The sequence below is a fragment of the Moschus berezovskii genome, chromosome 16, assembly GCF_049115385.1.
Source record: "Moschus berezovskii isolate FMDL1 chromosome 16, NW_MosBer_1.0, whole genome shotgun sequence".
Classification (NCBI taxonomy): domain Eukaryota; kingdom Metazoa; phylum Chordata; class Mammalia; order Artiodactyla; family Moschidae; genus Moschus; species Moschus berezovskii.
Genome location: NC_142475.1, coordinates 17,265,335 through 17,284,627, shown reverse-complemented (window position 1 = coordinate 17,284,627; position 19,293 = coordinate 17,265,335). Strand labels below are relative to the sequence as shown.

Below are 19,293 nucleotides of genomic sequence, written 5' to 3'. Positions count from 1 at the left end.
TTGTGCTGTATTTGTAAGGTATATATATATTTAAATTCACATATTTAAAATCTTTGAATTCGATAATCAGTTCATATCAACTCTGTGTAGGAGTAAGATCAGTACCTCCGATTTACTAAGGAAACTGACGCAGAAGGTCAAATCCTTAATAAATCCAAGGTTACCCACGGAAGAGACTGAACACCTTGGTTAACGTCAGCTATGACCGGCGGGGGGCGCGCCGGAGGCCTTTTGGACTCTTTCGGCCACCGTAGCCGGGTCCTCTCTCCGCTCCCTCTATTTATGCGCCTGCGCGCTGCGGAAACACCGTCCATTTCTCCATCCTGAAAGGACGTTGCGGTTGAGGTGAGTCGTGTGCCTACCGCCTCCCTTGTTTGGATTCTCCCGCCTGCCGCCTCCCGCTGCCGGTCTGCCTCTCGAGCCGTTACTCTGCATCTCTCGGGTCGGGAAACTCGGCCCTCTGGCCCGTGTCGACCCCAGCTTCCCGGCGTTGCGGCCTCTTCGGGGAGGGTCTCCCGGGGACCCCGGGTTTGCTGAGGGGCGTGAGCGGCGCCTCGAGGAACCGCCGGGCTTCTGAGGCAGCCGGCCCGGCCCCGGACACCAGTGCGTATCTTACCGCGTCGAGCGTGACCTTGGCGGCGTCCTTTGAGCTGCCCGGTCCCAGTGTTTTCACCTGCAGAAAGGGAGTGGTTTCCTCCTCACCCGGGCCCCAGGCGTGAGGGGCGCCGTCGGCGCTCGGTTGCTGTCGGCTTTGTGGTAGCGTTTGGGGTTGGGAGGCCTGAGGGCGCCCCCCGCAGCCCCCTCCGCGCGCGCACGGCCTTCCCACCCCGCGCGGGCGGCGCGCGCCGAGGGCCCGGAGGACCTGCTGGGGTCCCGCCCGGGTGTTAGTCCTGACTGCGTGACCTTGAAATGGTTCCCTAACCTTCGTGCGTCCGGCTTTTCTCAGTAAAATGGGAAAACACCTGTCTCACAGGAGTAAATGAGTTGGTGGTCGAGTTGTTTGCACTTTTATCAGTCTAGAGCCACTGCTGATCTTTCCTGTAATTCGGAGAGGTCTGTGTCGTTCTCGTTCCCCGGTACCTGTTGGGCCGCAGTCAGCTTGCTTATTTAGGGTGATCGTTCAGCGTGTGAAAGGGAAAAAGACGAAGTCACTAAACCCCTGAAGATCTTAGGTTTTGGTAGAGGAGTTGGTTCACTGTCCTGCTTGTGTCTCTCTAGGTACGAAAATGTATCATGCAGAAGAGTTCTAAGAGCTGTCTCTTTTCATTCTAGCCGTCGAGAAGAAAAACTACCATGTCCACTGCTTTGGCCAAACCTCAGATGCGTGGCCTCCTGGCCAAACGTCTGCGATTTCATATTGTTGGAGCATTCATGGTCTCCCTGGGGTTTGCAACTTTCTATAAGGTATGTATGTTTTATTTTTACTTTGTGCTCACGGTCCAAAAATGTTTTCAATTTGAAAATGTATTTCATTTTCATAGGCAGTTCAGAGTCCTTTAAAGAAATTCCCTCTGTAGGGTGCTCCCTTGCTCTTACCTTTCTCCACCCACCTTAGTGTGATGGGGACAGTATCTCTTATTCTCCAGATGGCTTGCCTTCCATCTTTAAATGAAGCTTAATTTGGTAGGGCTGCCATAACAAAATACCACAAAGTGGGTGGCTTCCACAATAGAAAAAAATTTTTGAGGCTAAAAATCCAAGATCAAGATGGCTGTGGGGGACTTCCCTGACCATCCAGTGGTTAAGACTGTAAGCTTCCAGTGCAGGGGGCACAGGTTCTATCCCTGGTTGGGGAACTAAGATCCCACCTGCCCCAAGTGTGGCCAAAAAACCCCAAAACTTTGAGGTTGATTTCTTCTGCTGCCTTTCTGCTTGACTTTGTAGAAGATGGCTGTCTTCTCCCTCTCATCACATGGTCCTATATTTGTTAATATGTTTCTGTCTGAATTTTTTCCTTCTATAAGGGTGCTAGACAGATTAGGATCCATCCTTAAAAGTTCATTTTAACTTAGTTATTTATTTGTTGTTTAGTTGCTAAGTCATGTCCAACTTATGTGACCCCACGGACTGTAGCCCTCCAGGCTCCTCTGTCCATGGGATTTTCCAGGCAGGAATACTGGAGTGCATTGTTCTTTGCTTCTCCAGGGGCTCTTCCGGGCCCAGGGATTGAACCCTTCCCACTAGGGAAGCCCTAATTACTTATTTTAGGGCTTTAATAATATAATACGATTCAAGGTGAACGCAGACTTGGTGATTTATATTGTCTCTAGATATTGTTTCTAATAATCTAAAAAATAAACCCTGAATGTGATTGTTACCTTTTAGTTTGCTGTAGCTGAACAAAGAAAGAAGGCATATGCAGATTTCTACAGAAATTATGATTCCATGAAAGATTTTGAGGAGATGAGGAAGGCTGGTATCTTTCAGAGTGCAAAGTGATTTGGAATACAAAGGTAATATGGTTATTTGAAGTTACTGTTTAAAATCTTTCAATTGTGTGTATACATAAAATATACAGTCTTAATTCAGTAGTGTCAGTACCTTTACACTGTTGCACAACTAGTCTTCAGAATTCTTCATCTTGCAAATGGGTGTCCATTCTGTACCTATTAAATATTTCCCCCTTCCCCAGGCAGTCACCGTTCTTCTGTCTAGGTACCTCATGTTAAGTGGAGTAATGACTTATTTCATTTAATGTAATGTCCTCAAGGTTTATTCATTACAGCTGTGTGAGAATTTTCTTCCTTGTTAAGGCTAAGTAATCCATTTTATCTGTATACCACATTTTGTTTAATCATTCATCTGTTAATGGACTTGGATTCCTTATGCACCTTTTGGCTCTTGTGAATAATGCTGTTGTTCTGTGTGCATATCTCTTTGATACCCTGCTTTTAATACTATTTTGAGTGTATACTCAGAAGTGGAGTTGCTAAATCATCTGATGTTCTGGTTTTAAATCTTTTACATAGTGGCTGTTTACACTTCACCAGCTTTTGTGTGCAAGGGTCTCTCCACGTCCTTGCCAACTCTTATTTTCTGATTTTTTGATAGTAGCCATCCTAATGAATGTTAGGTATTGTTTTCTTTTGGTCTTCATTTGTATTTCCCTAATGGTTAATGATGTTGAGCCTCTTTTCCCATGCTTGTTAGCTGTTTGTATATCTTCTTTGGAGAAATGTCTATGCAAATCTTTTGCCCATTTTTAATCGGATCATTTTTTGTTGAGTTGTAGGAGTTATTTAAAAGCCCCTATCATATATGATTTAGATATTTTCTCCCATTCTGTAATTGCCTTTTCAGTCTGTTAATTGTGTCTTTTGATGAACAGGCATTTGAAATTCTGATGGATTCTGATTTATTTTTTTGCCTGTACTTTTGGTGTCATGTTTAAGAAATCATTGACAAATTCACTGTCATAAAGTATTACTTTTTTCCTGAAGTTTTATAGTTTTATTAGCTCTTACCTTTAGGTCTTTGATCTATTTTGAGTTAATTTTTGGATATGATGTTACGGAAATGGTTTGCTTCATTCTTTTGCATGTTAATATCCAGTTTTCCAAACATCATCTGTTGAAAAAATTTTCCTTTTGCCTTTAGTTTTAGTACCTTTGGTGGTTTTCTCTATATGGATGGGTTTATTTTGGTACTCTAGTCTGTTGCATTAGTTTATATTTCCATCTTTATGCTGATACTACATTCTTGATTACAATACCTTTATTTTTTGAAATCAGGAAGTGTTAGTCCTCCCATGTTGTTGTCTTTTTTAAGATTGTTTTGGCTTTTCATGGTCTTATTGATAATCCACGTGAATTTTAGGATGGATTTTCCTATTTCTCAAATGCTGTTGGGATTTTGATAGGAATTGCATTATATTTACAGATCACTTTGGGTAGTGTGAACATCTTGACAGTTACAAGTATTCTAGGTCATGAACACAAGATGTGTTTCCATTTATTTGTTTCCTTAATTTCAGCAATGTTTTATACTACTCAGTATATAAGTCTTTTGCCTCTTTGTTGAAGTTTATTCCTAAGAATTGTAGTTTAATGCTAATATAATTGAAATTGTTTTAATTTGCTTTTCTGATTATTGTTAGTGTATAGAAACATTACTGATTTTGTGTGATTACATATCCTGCAGCTTTGCTGAGTTTATTCTAACAGTTTTGTGTGTGTGTGTGAGAGATCGATCATTCTTTGAGGGTTTTCTGCATATAGGATCAGATCATCTGCAGATAGCTGTACTTCTTCCTTCCAGTTTGGATGTCATTTCTTTTCTTCCTAATTGTCCTGGCTAGGATTTCCAGTACTGTTTTGAAGAGAAGTGGCAAAAATGTGCATCCTTGGTTTTTTTTCCCCTCTGACCTTAGAGGAGAAACTTTTTAAGTCTTTTACCATTGAGTATATTAGCGGTGGGTTTCTCATATATCACCTTTGTTATGTTGAGGTAGTTTTTCTTCCTATTCTTCATTTGAATTTTTTTTTAAATCATGGAAAGGTATTAAATTTTTCAAATGCTTTCTTGAATCAGTTGAGACGATCATGTGACTTTTTGTCCTTCTACGGTGTATTATATTCATATGTTGAATCATCCTTGTTCATGGTGTATAATCCTTTTAATGAACTGTTGAATTGTTGGCTAGTATTTTATGAGGGATTTTTGCATCTATATTTGGGATATTGCTTTGCAGCTTTCTAGTATTTGTCTTTAATATATTTGATGGTCTTATAGAATGTTGTTGTTTTTTTTTAATTTTATTTTTGGCTGTGGTAGGTCTTTGTTGCTCAGTGGGCTTTTCTCTAGTTGCTGTGAGCGGGGCTTTTCTTTGCAAGGGCTCCTCTTGTTGGCAGAGCACAGGCTCTTGGGCACACAGGCTTCAGTAGCTGTGGCTCTTGAGCTCAGTCATTGCAGCTCCCAGGCTCTAGAGCACAGGCTCAGTGGTTGTGGTGCATGGGCTTAGTTGCTCTGCAGCATGTGGAATCTTCCCGGATTAGGGATTAAACCTGTGTCTCTTCATTGGCAGGTGGATTCTTTACCACTGAGCCACCAGGGAAACTCCAAATGTGTATTTTTAAATAAGATGGTGAGTCAGATGTGGCCATGAGACATATGAGAGACAGAGGAAAACATGGAAGGGCAGTCTCTTCCCCATACACATGTTTAAGATGTCTTTTATATATAGAAAGTTAAAAAATACATGGAGTAAATTTGAAAGTGTTCCCCTCTAGTTTTTTGGAAGAGCTTGAGGAGGATTGGGGTTAACTGTTATTTAAATGTTTGATAGAATTTACCTGTGAAGCCATCTTATCCCAGCCTTTTGTTTGTTGAGTGTTTTTTGATTGTGGATTTGATCTTCTTACTTAGTTAAACTCTTAATATTATCTATTTATTTCTTGGTGTGTTTATAATAATCTTTATTTCCTGTGGCTTTGGTTTAGCTTGCTTTTCTTTTTCTATCTTTTAGGGGGTAAACATAGGTTGTTGATTTGAACTTTTAAACTTCTCTTCTTAAACCTACTTTGACCCACTGGTGGTTGGAGAGTATGTTGTTTAATCTCCACTTATTTGTGGATTTTTCTATTTTCCTTCAGTTCAGTTCAGTCTCTCAGTCGTGTCCAACTCTTTGTGACCCCATGCATTGCAGCACGCCAGGCCTCCCTGTCCATCACCAACTCCTGGAGCTTACTCAAACTCATGTCCATAGAGTCAGTGAAGCCATCCAACCATCTCATCCTCTGTCGTCCCCTTCTCCTGCCTTCAATCTTTTCCAGCATCAGGGTCTTTTCCAGTGAGTCAGTTCTTCGCATCAGGTGGCCAAAGTATTGGACTTTCAGATTCAGCATCAGTCCTTCCAATGAGTATTCGGACTGATTTCCTTAGGATGGACTGGTTGGATCTCCTTGCAGTCCAAGGGACTCTCAAGAGTCTTCTCCCAACACCACGGTTCAAAAGCATCAATTCTTCAGCACTCAGCTTTCTTTATGGTCCAACTCTCACATCCATACATGACCACTGGAAAAAACATAGCCTTGACTAGATGGACCTTTGTTGGCAAAGTAATGTCTCTGCTTTTTAATATGCTGTCTAGGTTGGTCATAGCTTTTCTTCCAAGGAGTAAGCGTCTTTTAATTTCATGGCTGCAGTCACCATCTGCGGTGATTTTGGAGCCCCCCAGAAATGAAGTCTGTCACTGTTTCCACTGGTTTCCCATTTATTTGCCATGAAGTGATGGGATGCCATGATCTTAGTTTTCTGAATGTTGAGCTTTCAGCCAACTTTTTCACTCTCCTCTTTCACTTTCATCAAGAGGCTCTTTAATTCTTCTTCACTTTCTGCCATAAGGGTGGTACCTTCTGCATATCTGAGGTTATTGATATTTCTTCTGGCAATCTTGATTCCAGCTTGTGCTTCTTCCAGCCCAGCGTTTCTCATGATGTATTCTGCATATAAGTTAAATAAGCAGGGTGACAATATACAGCCTTGACGTACTCCTTTTCCTATTTGGACCTAGTCTGTTGTTCCATGTCCAGTTCTAACTGTTGCTTCCTGACCTGCATATAGGTTTCTCAAGAGGCAGGTCAGGTGGTCTGGTATTCCCATCTCTTTCAGAATTTTCCACAGTTTGTTGTGATCCACACAAAGCCTTTGGCATAGTCAGTGAAGAAGAAATTTTTTCTGGAACTCTCTTGCTTTTTCGATGATCCAGCGGATGTTGGCAATTTGATCTCTGGTTCCTCTGCCTTTTCTAAAACCAGCTTGAGCATCTGGAAGTTCACGATTCATGTACTCTTGAAGCCTAGCTTGGAGAATTTTGAGCATGACTTTACTAGCGTGTGAGATGAGTGCAATTGTGTGGTAGTTCAAGCATTCTTTGGCATTGCCTTTCTTTGGGATTGGAATGAAAACTGACCTTTTCCAGTCTTGTGTCCACTGCTGAGTTTTCCAAATCTGCTGGCATATTGAGTGCAGCACTTTCACAGCATCATCTTTTAGGATTTGAAATAGCTCAACTGGAATTCCATCACCTCCACTAGCTTTGTTTGTAGTGATGCTTCCTAAGGCCCACTTGACTTCACATTCCAGGATGTCTGGCTCAAGGTGAGTGATCACAGCATCGTGGTTATCTGGGTTAAGATCTTTTTTGTATAGATCGTCTGTGTATTCTTGCCATCTCTTCTTAACATCCTCTGCTTCTGGTTTAGGTGCATACCATTTCTGTCCTTTATTGAGCCCATCGTTGCATGAAATGTTCCATTGGTATCTCTATTCCTTCTGTTAGGATATCTAGTTTCATCCATTGTGACCAGCAGAGATAGTTTATGTGATTTCATTCTTAAAATCTGTTGTTCTATGACCTTACATGGAAATTAATCCCTATGCACTTAAGAAAAAGTATATATATTCTGATGTTGGGTAGAATGATCTGTATCTGTCTCTTAGATTTGATTGGTCTGTAGTGTTCAAGTTCTCTTATTTTCTTAATGATCTTCTGTCTGGTCATTTCAATTATAGCCAGTATTGAAGGTATTGGGTTTGCCACAGAGTTTGTTTAGGTTTTCTTTAAGATTTTAGGGAAAAACCTAAATGTTTTGGCCAATTTATATTCTGTCACCTACTGTTACGTAGAGCTGTCTGTTTCTCCCTTCAGTGCTGTTAGTGTTCGCTTCACATATTTCCAGGCTCTCATGTTTGGTGTATATATAATCTGCCTTCTTGGTGAGCTGACCCTGCCATTATAAAATGTCCTTCGTGTTTGTAGCATTTTTTTACTTAGTCTGTTTTGTCTGCTAACAGTATAGCCACTCTTGCTCTTTGCTGTCTGTATGGAGTCTCTTTTCATCCTTAACTTCAAAACTATGTGTATCTTTGGCTCTAAAGTGACTCTTTAGTAGATAGCTTGTAGTTGGACCTTGTGTTGTATCCATTCCTCAGATCTATGACTTTTGGTTGGGACGTTTAAACCATCCTATTGTTATAATCTATTTTGAATTGCTGATAACACACATACAAACATTTAATCACATACAAAAATTCTCTTTTACAACCCTGTTCCCCTACTTTGTTATTAAGGTCACAAATGGCATTTTTAGATATTGTGCCCATTAACACAGATGTCTTTTTTTTTAGTGCTTTTGCCTTTTAAATACTACAGAATTAAAAGTGGGGATATGAAACATGATTAACACTGGCATTTAGATTTATTCATATATTTACCTTTGCCAGGGAACTTTATATTTCAGTATGGCTTTGAGTTACTGTCTAGTGTAATTTTGTTTCAAATTGAACAGTTCTCCTTGCAGATCTAGTAGTAATGAACTCCTTATTCTTTAGCTTTTGTTTATCTGGGAGTGTCTTAATTTCTTCCTGATTTTCGAAGGACATTTTCCTGGTTTTTCCTGAGAAGTCCACTGATAACCTTACAGAAGCCCCATTATATACAGTGAATCAATTTTTTCTTATTGCTTTCAGGATTCATTGTCTTTGGTTTTTGACAGTTGGATTATAATGTGTCTTGATGTTGGGAGCCTTTGGGTTCATCTTACTTTCAAGTAACATCTTATATTTGTATATAAGTTTCTTTCCTCAGATTTGGGAAGTTTTTTGCAATTATTTCTTCAAATAAATTCTCTGTCCCTTCATGCACCTCCACAATACAAGTGTTGGTCTTTTTGATGGTGTTTCACAAGTCCCTTAAACGCAGTCACCGTTGTCACCAGTGTTCTGAGATAAAGATAGAAATAGTCCCTTGGGAAGCCCTCAGACAACCCAGAACGTTGTGTGCAAGGTCTGCTCTTTTCCTTCTTCCCTGAAGTATTTGAAACCTTTTATGGTTTGTTATTTGGATGTCCATAGGTGACTTGGTGGCTTTCTAGAGATTCTGATTTGGGTAGTCAAGGTCCACTGCCTCATGGACAGCGTGAATTAAGATTCTGTGTTTAAAATTCAAGGATAATTTTGAATATAAATAACTTTGCCTAGTATTAGATTCGGTTCTGTTACATTCCATTTCTGTAGTTGCTTATATTAAGGAAATATCTGAATCACATGTCGATACATGTATTAAGTAGCCACAGTTTAATATATGTAATACATAATAGTAGAAAAACAAGTTTATTTCCAGTGGTTGGAAAACTGATAGGAATTGTAATTTCCATCATGGACTGTTAGGTCTGTTAGAATTGATAATCACAAAGTAACAGGAGTTACTAAAATAGAAAACTAAGAATGTTTTATGTAAAGGGTGATCTGTGTCAAAAGTGCATAAGAAAAAAGGCTGAAGGTAAAAAGATCGAGAAAATACTAGTTTTTTTGTGTGTGGAATCTTAACACTGCTATTTTCTTGTACCTTTGAAATTTTCAAAACTTTTGCAGTGGGTATGCTTTTCATAATCAGATGTTAACAGGCTGATTTTTAAAATATATGTTTTTTTACCTTTTACTTATAAGAAGTTGATTGCTGAAAAAACAATAAAAAGAGCAGATTTGGAGACAAGAATAGAAAAGTTTAGAACAGATGGGCTGCTGCTTTTTAATAATAGTATGGGTATGAGAAGGGAACGGATGGGGTGGACTTGAAGGAAAAAAGGTAGAACTTGGAACATGAAAGCAAGAAACCCCAGAAAAAGATTTGAATGCCCCAAATGGAAAAGAGGTTGGACAGGGAGGTTAGGGAGCATGGGGGAGAATGGACCTGGAGCCCAGGCAGCCTGAACGGGGCTGCTCCTGGACTAAGGGTGAGTGAGCAAAACATGGCCCGTGTTGGTGGCAGTAGCGCTCAGGGGACCCAGTGTGGCGAGGTATTAAGAGAATGATTGTCATTAACTTGGTCACTCTGTTTTTCTCCACAGAATTTCTTTGGGTTGAGTTCCATGGAAGTTTGTTACTTTCCTGTGTTCCTGAACTATGAAACTATGACTATCTGGGGTGAGAAATAGTCTCTCAATAAATAAACAATTAACAAATACTGTGGACATTTAAGTCTTTGTTCAGTTATTCTTACCGACATGTAGAGTTTGGGGTACTTGGATTAGAATTGGTCAGGGATTTTTAACTTTATGAATCTTATGAAGGTAACTTTAAATACCGATTAAAATTTTTACTGTTTTAGGACATTTTTGACTCTTCTTACATTTTGTCCATTTCACTGAGATACTCTACCTGGGCCATGGGTTTAAAGGGTCTGCATGAACCTACATGACTACTCTATTGTGGGCTGTTACAAGGAACAGAGACTGTCTTTCCAGTAAAAGTCTTTGGACTTCATTGTTACGGGATTGCCCTACTGGATCTAGCCATTGGACAGGTGTAATAGGTAAATTTAAGGTTCTTTATTCAGTATCACTTTATTGAAGGCCTAACTGTATGTATATACAATATGGAATACACAGAAAAAGTTGTTATTTAATTGGAATTGAAGTTGAGTAATGTTTGCTAGAGTGTGGTAACATTTTCCAGAGGAGGTCTCAGGACCTTTCTCTCCTTTAGTAAGTGTTTTTGTTGTGATCAAAAGAGCTTTAAGAATTGTGTTATTTTAGTGAAAACTAATTGAATCCCCAGTTCTTTTTTATTAGGTTAACAAATTTTCTTGTGCAGAATTCTTGAGTCCAATAATGTAAGCTGTAATAAACCCAGGTATCAGTGAAAACTTGCATTTTAAGAACCCATGTTTATGTATGATCAGTAATTCAAGAATTTGTTTTATTTTTAACAATTTCATATAACAATTAGAAGTAGTAGGCAAAATTATCAGAAAAGATACAAGACTTAATACATATTTACAAGCTTAAAAATAGTTACTCTTGTGGTTGACAAAACTGTCACTTTCCTAAATGAGTATGATACAGCAAAGTAATGGTGGAGCCATTTTTTTCATATTCAACCTAAATTGTCCATTAACAGTAAACAACTATGCAGTGATCTCTTACGCCCAATAACATGTGAGGCTTAAGTTAAAGTGGAGATTTGAAATTGAAATTCCTTAGAATCTCACAATTGTAGGTATCAGGTTGTAAGCCCAAGTTTGGATGTAATGAGTAAAAATGTGTTTTAAGTTTGGAGTATCAAATTTTTACTGAATGCTCAAGGTGTATGTCGTGACCCAGGATCTTGAGCCAAATCCAGCTTTTAAAAACAAAAGAAAATCATGGGAATATCTTTATGCTGGATCAAGCTAAGTCATCAAAATGAACTATTGTTAAGGTTAATGTTGGGGTCCTTGACTTGGCTAAGGCATCAGGGTGAGTCCGTCCATAAAAGTATCCAGTAGTGGGAGTTACCCAGTAGTGTTTTGCTTATGGAACTAAAGAAACTCACCTGAGCACCCTGGGTCTGTTTTTAGCAGTAGACAAAAAAGATTTGCTTGCCTAGCAAAACAAATTAGAAAGACATTTTTCCAAAATGTACCTGGATAAGTCATCAGTAAAATTTCAGTAAAAGTTTATACAGTAGGAATGTACGTGGCAGCTTTCAGTTAAAATAGTATCACGTTTAAATAACATTAACAAATTAACAGTAAGATCCTAAGCATTGAATTTCATTGTAAAGCTAAACTTCTGCAGAGGAGGGTGTTAGGCAAAGATGATGTCTCATCCTAAAAAGAGATGCAGCAGGGGATGAAGTTTACATTTGTTTCCAACGCCTGACTACACAGTTGATGATCTTAATTAAAGTTGAAATTTTAGCAAAAAGAGCAAAAAGGAATGTATTTTCAATACATGATAAGATTAAAAATAGGATTCTACTGTCCCCAAACAGGAAAGGACTAAGTTTTTTAATCACTCAATTTTGAAATATCTTAGTTGTAGGAAAAAGGAAGAATTTGAATTAGTTTTAGAAGAAAGTTACTGTAACTATAGAACAGTGGTTTTGTGTCCACAATAGATGTTAAGAGCTCATTAGGTTTCTTTTTCAAAAATAAATTGCACAAGCAGCAATCAACACCTTGGAGGGGACTCAAGGGAACCCTTTCCTCAGGGCTTTATTTTTCACCATGGTAAATTTACTAATGAAAACTTGGGCAAAATGTGGATCAACCATATAATGGTACATTTTCACAGTGGAGGGGAGAGGTTCCACAGCCACCACAGGGCATGATGTCTGCACAGAGGAGCAGCCGGGGCCCAGGTGACAAGAGGTCTTTGTGATGTAGTCCACAAGTCTGTTATACTGTTGCTCTGACAGTCTCTCCCGAACTCCATCCACCTGTGACCCAAAAAAAAGGTTTGAGTTGCCAAACCCTCTTAGGACACTTCCATAACAAGATTATTCCTTCTCTTGCCTTGATAGATTGGATGGTGTGCCTTTTAGGTTATCTAATAAAGCGACTGAATATGCGTTTGGTGTTGTGTAAAAGTCCCATGTTTGAAGTTGACGATTTGGGAATATTTTACTCTTAACTCTTAGAAACATCTTGTCATTGCTCTCTGCTAGCCTAGTCCAAGAACGAAGGAGAAAAGTATCTTTCCTCTGCTTCAATCTAATCAACATTTAAACCCTGAGATAAAAGCTCTGCTTGTCTCTGGAAACCTCTCCAGACAGAACCTCTTTACCTCTTTCAAACCAGTGGCTTTGGACAGAGCATTAAAAAAACAAATACCTTTTGAACTGTAACATTTTCTGCTTTTATAAATATTAGGATTTAAAGCCAGAGAAAATTTTAGAAAAACTGGGCAGAGGAAGGGGAAATTTTTATGGAAAAGAGGGAGTATGCAAAGTACATTTATGGTTCATAAAAGTCTGGCTTGTCTTCAGTGGAGCTCAAATAGAAGAACTGATACACTACCTAAATTCTTAGGAGAGATTTTCTCAAAGTACACATCAAAGGCAAGTGGAGCTATAAATCCCCCCCCCCCCAATCCTGAAATTCTGTAGCTATCTACTGCGTAAATCAAGTGGAGTGGGACGTTTCCATTGTAAGCCACTGGTCTCTGGGAATCAGGTAGCCGCTGACCTCTCCATGGTCTTTACCTACCAAACGTTGGCAAGACTACTCTGGAAGACTTATAAACATTTTAATGAGGACTTCTTGGTTCTTGAAATGGTAGTAAAGAATTTATATATTTCTGTGTAGGGCACAGAGACAGTGCAGCCAAGGATGTCTTACACGCGGCAGAAAGCCAGTGGGATGGTAGAGAGAGGTCCGCCTGCCAGAAAAATAAGTAGGGCGTCCATCAGAGTTCAGTCTCATATTTTTAAATTTGGGAAAGAAAATAAAGGCCCCCAAAGATTCACTGACAGATGAAAGCTGTGCACTACCAGGCAAAAGCCAGAACTCTGATGATATCATTTGATGGGGTCAGGATTCAGCTGGAAAGCTTCGAATACACAAGAGTCTTAATTGCTCCTCCTGAACAGCAGCACAGGAAAACCCGTGTTGTGAAAGGAACATGGCCAAGGAATAAATTGACCTTCTGACTCATTTTGAGCCTCTCATAAGGGATTTCAATAATGTGCCAGGCATATTAAGCAATTATTACCCTAAAAATGGCTGCATTTAACTAAGAAAAGCAAATGCTGATTTAAAAAAAAAATCCTGCCGTATTTGAATATACTGAATGATGTCATCTACAAATTAATTCCTTCCAAAATTCAAAGGAGCTGTTTCCTAGCATCTAGAGCAAAATCCCAGAAAAGCCATTTCATGTAAAGATTTTAAAATACTATTCTTCAGTTTTCACTGGAAGACAGTGGGTAGGCTTCCCCGCCCAGCTTTAAGCCCGAGGCTTAGGTTGGGCGTGGCCACTGAGGAAAACTGTCAGGCAGCATTGCTGAGTGACTCCCACTCCCATTTTGAAAAGACTGGATTAGAGCATTATTAGGGAAGCGTCTACTGTCTCCAAAGAAAAAAAATTTTTTTTTCTGCCTTTTTGTTCTGCAGCCTGGGTCTCCATTGGAGTGAGTGGGGGAAGGTAGGGTTTAGACACAGGATTAACTGGGCAGTTACTTTTTGTTAAGAAGTCAGGGTTAGAGGTAAAGGGTGAGAAAGTGGAATTTAGAGGCTGAAGGGTTGCAAATCTGCTGGTCTGCCCAGTGCTTCCTGCTGTGTGTAAGCTGCCCTGCAGTATTCCTGCTCCCAGTCATCTCTTCCTGCGTCTGTTGCAACCATCCCTTCACCTTGACCCCTTCATCCTGAGCACCCCTGGGAAACGAGTGGTGAGCATGGTGTCCAGAATGTCAGTGATCCTATGGTCTCAGGCTGGGCAGCTTCTCGGGGTGGTGACTCCACCTACCATCTCAGTAACCCCCAAGGAAGCTAAGGTGTGTTTCCCTCCAGCTACAAGTCCCCCCAGTACCCTCCTCAAGCAAAAAAGCCAAAGAGAAGGATCAGAGTTGAAGACAGTGTAACAGGAAATGCTGATTCTCTAGTCTCAATAGTTTAAGATCTGAAATATTTCCCAAGCAACTGAGGAATAATGATGGTCACAGATACTCCTCAGGGCTTTGGAAGCTTCTCGTTAAGGACCAGGGACTTGAAGATAATGATACTATCCCCTGCCAAGGCCTGTAGCCAAATCATTGCTGCTTTATTGTCAACTGGATCAGAAGATTTTGGCAGATCTAATAAAGTCAGGCTGGACATCTGACCTCTGTTTATTCCCAGAAAGTCATCAACTTGAACCAGCAATGTGGTCTTAGTGCCAAGCCCCAGCTTAAAGCCTGACTGATTATGATCCAAGAAACTAGAGAAATCTCAGAGTTGTTGTGGTTGGCTGCCTTCCATCTTCTCAGATAATTTTACCCAAACAGTGGTGTGAGGGAGACGCAGGCTCCCATACCAGGAAGAACATAATGAAAGAAGGAATCAGGCAGGACCTGCCAGAGGGAAGGTTTGCTGTCCTTTCCGGGAGCTACTCAGACCCTAAGTTAGGACAGGCAGGTTCCACTTAACCTCTGATCCAACCCCAACCTAGCTGTGTGGGAAAAAATGTCCGCTTGCGAGGTCAACTCTCGGGGCCCCAAGGATCAGGCCGTCAGCAGGGAGGCAGGGCAGGGTTCCACTGGGTGCATGTGCTCACCGTGGTCTGGACGGCAGGAAGCCCATGATCACCTCTGACCCCTGACACCCAGAATGCCCCCCCAGCTGTTGTGTGGCCAGGGAGCCTACCCCAGGAGCCTGCACAGCGTCCCCAGGGGGTACCATGTAGTGCTCAGGGGTGGGAAATGTCCCACGGGGAAGGGGCACAGAGCCACACGGAAGACACAGCAGTGGGTGGGAGAGAGCTGGAGACAAAAGTTTGACCCCGAGCTCTCAGGAGCTGGGGATGAGGGAGGCGGTGCCTGTGCTTGTTCCACTGGTGACGCCCCTCACTCCTGGGTGGTCCTTTCTCTTGTCCCTGATGGAGGCACCGGCTGCAGCACTCCCAGGCCACGCGCAGACTCGGGCTCTGCCCTGTGGACTTCAGACCTGGAGTCCTGCTCTGTGGGATTGCCGCCCCGGTCCCGGCCTGTCTCATTCAGACCTGCTCATTTTGAAGCTCCCGCACCCCAGCCCCACAGCGACCAATCTTGGATTCTCGGGTGGCTGAGCCCCAGCGGCGAGTCCACCAGCCTCCTTGCCGCCCCTGCCCCTGGCAGCCCTCCCGGTCTCCAGCACCCACCGCAGAGGATGCCGGCTCAGACGCCCGGTACCTGCGGTCACCCCGGGCCTCAACGCTGCCGGCAGCTCACCCCGGGCACCCTGTTGTGGAAAGGTACCTCTGCGTCACAGGCCACTCTGGGCTGCTTGAGCTGCACGACGAGCAGGCCGCTCTGCTGGCGGTCCTGTGCGCAGTCGATCTCCGTGACCGGGAAGGCCTGCTGCTGGGTGTCCTCGCTGACGCTCACCACGAAGAGCACTTCTGAAGTCAGCAGCAGGCAGCCCTCGTGCTCCTGGCCTGAGCCCCGCACCAGAACCACCTCCAGAGCCATGTGCACTTCCGGTCTTCCCAGAGACTGGAGCATCTTCCTGTGTCAGAGGAGAAAGGTGAGGCCAAAGCCAGCTTGGGAGAGATGCTCACCTCTCAGGGCTCACGGTTTGAACCAAAGCAAGGGCCCTCACCAATCTGATGATTCATTTCATCTTGAAATGTGTAATTGTCACTTTAATTCTGATTCTGGTCAACCGAACCCAGCTCCTCCTGAAGACATAGATACCCCTTGGTTTGGTGAGTCCTCTTCCCCCCATTAAGAATGTCACCCCTAATTAGGACACAGATGAGCTTAGGCCCTCTCATGGGCCCCGGCACTTCTGCCAGTGGGCATCCTGCCCTGAGTGGGACATGGGGACGGGTGTTTTGCTGCCAGCCCAGAGCTGTGGACTGGCACCCTGCCCTGAAAACAGCTGCTCTTCGTGGGCTCTCCTGGAAGGGTGGCCCGTTAGCTTGAGAGGAAGCCAGGCCCTGTTGACAAACGGTGCACATGAACAGCTGAACCAGCGTCCAGATAATCTTACCAGACGTATTTGACGTGGCTGTTCGGAGCCTGGTCAGCATGCAGATCACTTGGCTGATAGCGCTGTTTGGGAAGCTGAGAAAGCCCAGCTCCATGTAAAATACCTGTAGTAAGAGAAGTAAAGGGGTTTTACTAGTTGTTTTCTGGAAAACAGCTTCATGCTACAGTGATGTCATCTGCTCAGAGCCATCTATAAAACGCTACAGATCCAAAATGACGTCACATCTCTGGAAGTAAGTGTATAGATAATCATTAAACACTGCAATGCTCTTAACCCGGGTGATCTTATATTAGCTGCAAGCTGAAATATGAATGAGCTACAGTCCAAGTACAGGCGGACAATTAGAGGAAGCATAATGCTCCTGGGAGTAGGCAGGCCTGAGCAATAGCTTACACATCATTTACAGTTGATGTGACACAAAAGTCAAGACTGTTAGTTGACTTCCTTGCTTAATATTACAATACGTCTGTATCTGCGGTGTGGCTGGTCAAATAAAAAACACAACACACAGAGATGCACAAAAAGGCGTGTGGTTTGACTAGATACAGTATTTAAATGACACAGTCCAGCTGTTAGACATGAATCCATATATATTTATGAGCGCTCCTGGGGCCTCTGTTTTATTACACACTCTCCCTGGTGCCAGCACCAAACGAGGGCACCCAGCGGCAGCCATGCAGTCCTCCAGAGACGCTCCGGAACCAGAGATGGTACAGCCTGTGTGCTTTCTGAGGGCCTGTAAATGTTTATAAACGAGGCACAGTCATTAGACTAAGAGTTAGTGGTTTGTAAAACCTTCAGAGTGGTAATAAAACTTTTACAAGAATGATGGAAACCAACGAGGCCATGTGAAGCTCTGCTCCGAGATGCTCTTACATAAGGGAGAAACCCCACAGCCTTGGGAAACGCGCAGTGAGGGACAAGGGCGCTTTCAAGACCAGAGGAATTTATGAAGTCTAAGTTGACTTTATCTTGCTGCTGTCCATGGCAAAAGGAATACTGTTTCTATGAATGTGTAAGTATTTGATAAGGGAGTGTTTAACTTTGTCCAGTTATGAGTTGCGGCAGTACTTTTTGTCAGTTTCCCTGTGAGTGAAAATGTCATTCGCGGAAGGAGAGAGGCAGACGTGAGGGGGAGGAGGCGAGGGGAAGGGGAGAGAACACACGTTCCTGTCTGTGTGGTCTCCTAAAGGAGCCTCTCCGGATGGCTGCGTGAGCACGGGCATTCTTCCCGCTCTCTTCCTCTCAGACACGAGTTTTATGCCCTAATCTGGCTGCCTCTTGTCAGATCTAGCGAGGCACAGAGCTGCAGTCAAATGTACCCTGCGGACTTTATGGCCAGATGCAGCTACACACGCAGAGCGCCTGCCCATTGTTCGTGGTGCCAGCCAGCCACCACTTCATGACCAAAATGATACCGATTTTAGGTATAAAGGTAACAATTCCAGAGTCCCTGGTGGTCGGGTTGTTAGGACTCTGTGCTTTCACTGCAAGGGCAAGTGTTCAATCCCTGGTTGGGAAACTAATAGGATTCTATAAGCCTTGCTGCTGCTGCTGCTGCTAAGTCGCTTCAGTTGTGTCTGACTGTGTGACCCCATAGACCGCAACCCACCAGGTTCCCCCATCCCTGGGATTCTCCAGGAAGAACACTGGAGTGGCTTCCTTCTCCAATGCATGAAAGTAAAAAGTGAAAGTGAAGTCGCTCAGTCGTGTCCAACTCTTTGCGACCCCATGGACTGCAGCCTACCAGGCTCCTCCATCCATGGGATTTTCCAGGTAAGAGTACTGGAGTGGGGTGCCATTGCATTCTCCGCTATAAGCCTTGTGGTGAAGCCAGAAAAAAAAAAACCCAGTAATTCCAGTTACTTATTTGAGGAGAAGGGGATGACAGAGATGAGATGGCTGGATGGCATCACTGACTCAATGGACATGAGTTTGAGTAAACTCCAGCAGCTGTTGATGGACAGGGAGGCCTGGTGTGCTGCAGTCCATGGGGTCGCGGAGTCGGACACGACTGAGTGACTGAACTGACTGACTGACCGTCACCACTCTGCAGTAACTCACACTGCAGACTTGCTGACACTCATTTCCACAAGCAAATATCAAACTGTCTTCAAGGTAAAGTATCATATTTATTGTAGTATCTACGCATTTATTTCACTTTAAAAAGACTTCTTTTTTTATATTGGATGGTTAGATAGCATCACTGACTCAAAGGACATGAATTTGAGCAAACTCTAGAGATAGTGGACAATAGAGGAGCCTGGCATGCTGCAGTCCATGGGGTCAAAGAGTCAGACATGACTTAGTGACGGAACAACTATTAATGTAAAGTCACTTAATGTGCTCTGCCCAGAATGCAGAACAGGAAGAGGCGCTTCCTTTCCCACACCCCCACTGTGTGCGCATGGCTTTGTGGAGAGCCCTGGCACCATCCTAAGGTGGTAGTTCCACAAGCCCGGGCTCTCCGCACCAGTCTGCTCTGGGAATGGTTTTCAGTGGCAGATGTTGCACCTTTGCTGACCTTGGCCGGGAGACTGGGCCTGGCTGCAATAGCAACGGAGTCTGATGGCAAGAAAGCCATGCCTGACACCAAGCTGCACGGGCAGTGTGCATGCATCCACTGACACACGCGTGCTCTTTCATCCTCCAAATTCATAGGATAACCTTCCTGCTTTAGAACCTATTTTTTTCTTTCAAATTTCTCACCAGAAAAAGTAAGTACTCTCTGCTTCAATATATTCGACTTTCTGTCCTCAACCTCTAACTTGTTACTTTTCATTAAAGCCTGCTTTGTTAAATGACTGTAAAAAGATTCTATGACACATAAACACCGAAATTACTGATTTCCTAGCTCTATAATT

The 19,293-nt window shown here is 42.7% G+C and overlaps 2 protein-coding genes across 11 annotated transcripts in view; one reads left to right on the top strand and one right to left on the bottom strand.

The window, feature by feature from the left end:
* Window positions 1–233: 233 nt before the first annotated feature.
* COX6C (cytochrome c oxidase subunit 6C) lies at window positions 234–10,559 on the top strand. Of its 4 annotated transcripts, none has more exons than XM_088844688.1 (4): window positions 234–345; window positions 1,273–1,404; window positions 2,326–2,453; window positions 9,849–10,559. In XM_088844688.1, exons 2-3 carry the CDS (start codon window positions 1,294–1,296, stop codon window positions 2,437–2,439), a joined length of 225 nt encoding a protein of 74 aa, XP_088700814.1. In that variant the 5' UTR covers window positions 234–345; window positions 1,273–1,293; the 3' UTR covers window positions 2,440–2,453; window positions 9,849–10,559. The 4 variants fall into 4 exon arrangements, with proteins under 4 accessions (XP_088700814.1, XP_088700812.1, XP_088700813.1 ...); XM_088844686.1 differs by having other exon boundaries at window positions 262–345; window positions 1,219–1,404; XM_088844687.1 differs by lacking the exon at window positions 234–345 and adding an exon at window positions 352–603.
* Window positions 10,560–10,680: 121 nt separating this feature from the next.
* Window positions 10,681–19,293, bottom strand: part of VPS13B (vacuolar protein sorting 13 homolog B) — a 767,155-nt gene continuing 758,542 nt past the window's right edge. For all 7 annotated transcript variants that reach the window (XM_055431816.2, XM_055431817.2, XM_055431818.2 and 4 more), the window contains exons 60-62: window positions 16,430–16,532; window positions 15,694–15,943; window positions 10,681–12,201 (exon numbers count right to left, since the gene is read on the bottom strand). In XM_055431816.2, coding sequence (XP_055287791.2) covers window positions 11,953–12,201; window positions 15,694–15,943; window positions 16,430–16,532 — 602 coding nt within the window. In that variant the 3' untranslated portion in view covers window positions 10,681–11,952. The remainder of the gene's footprint in view (window positions 12,202–15,693; window positions 15,944–16,429; window positions 16,533–19,293) is intronic.

Coding starts and splice junctions, on each gene's coding strand:
- COX6C (XM_088844688.1), top strand. CDS start 1,294: ATGTCCACTGCTTTGGCCAAACCTCAGATGCGTGGCCTCCTGGCCAAA. Junction 1,405..2,325: donor GGTTTGCAACTTTCTATAAG/GTATGTATGTTT, acceptor GTTACCTTTTAG/TTTGCTGTAGCTGAACAAAG.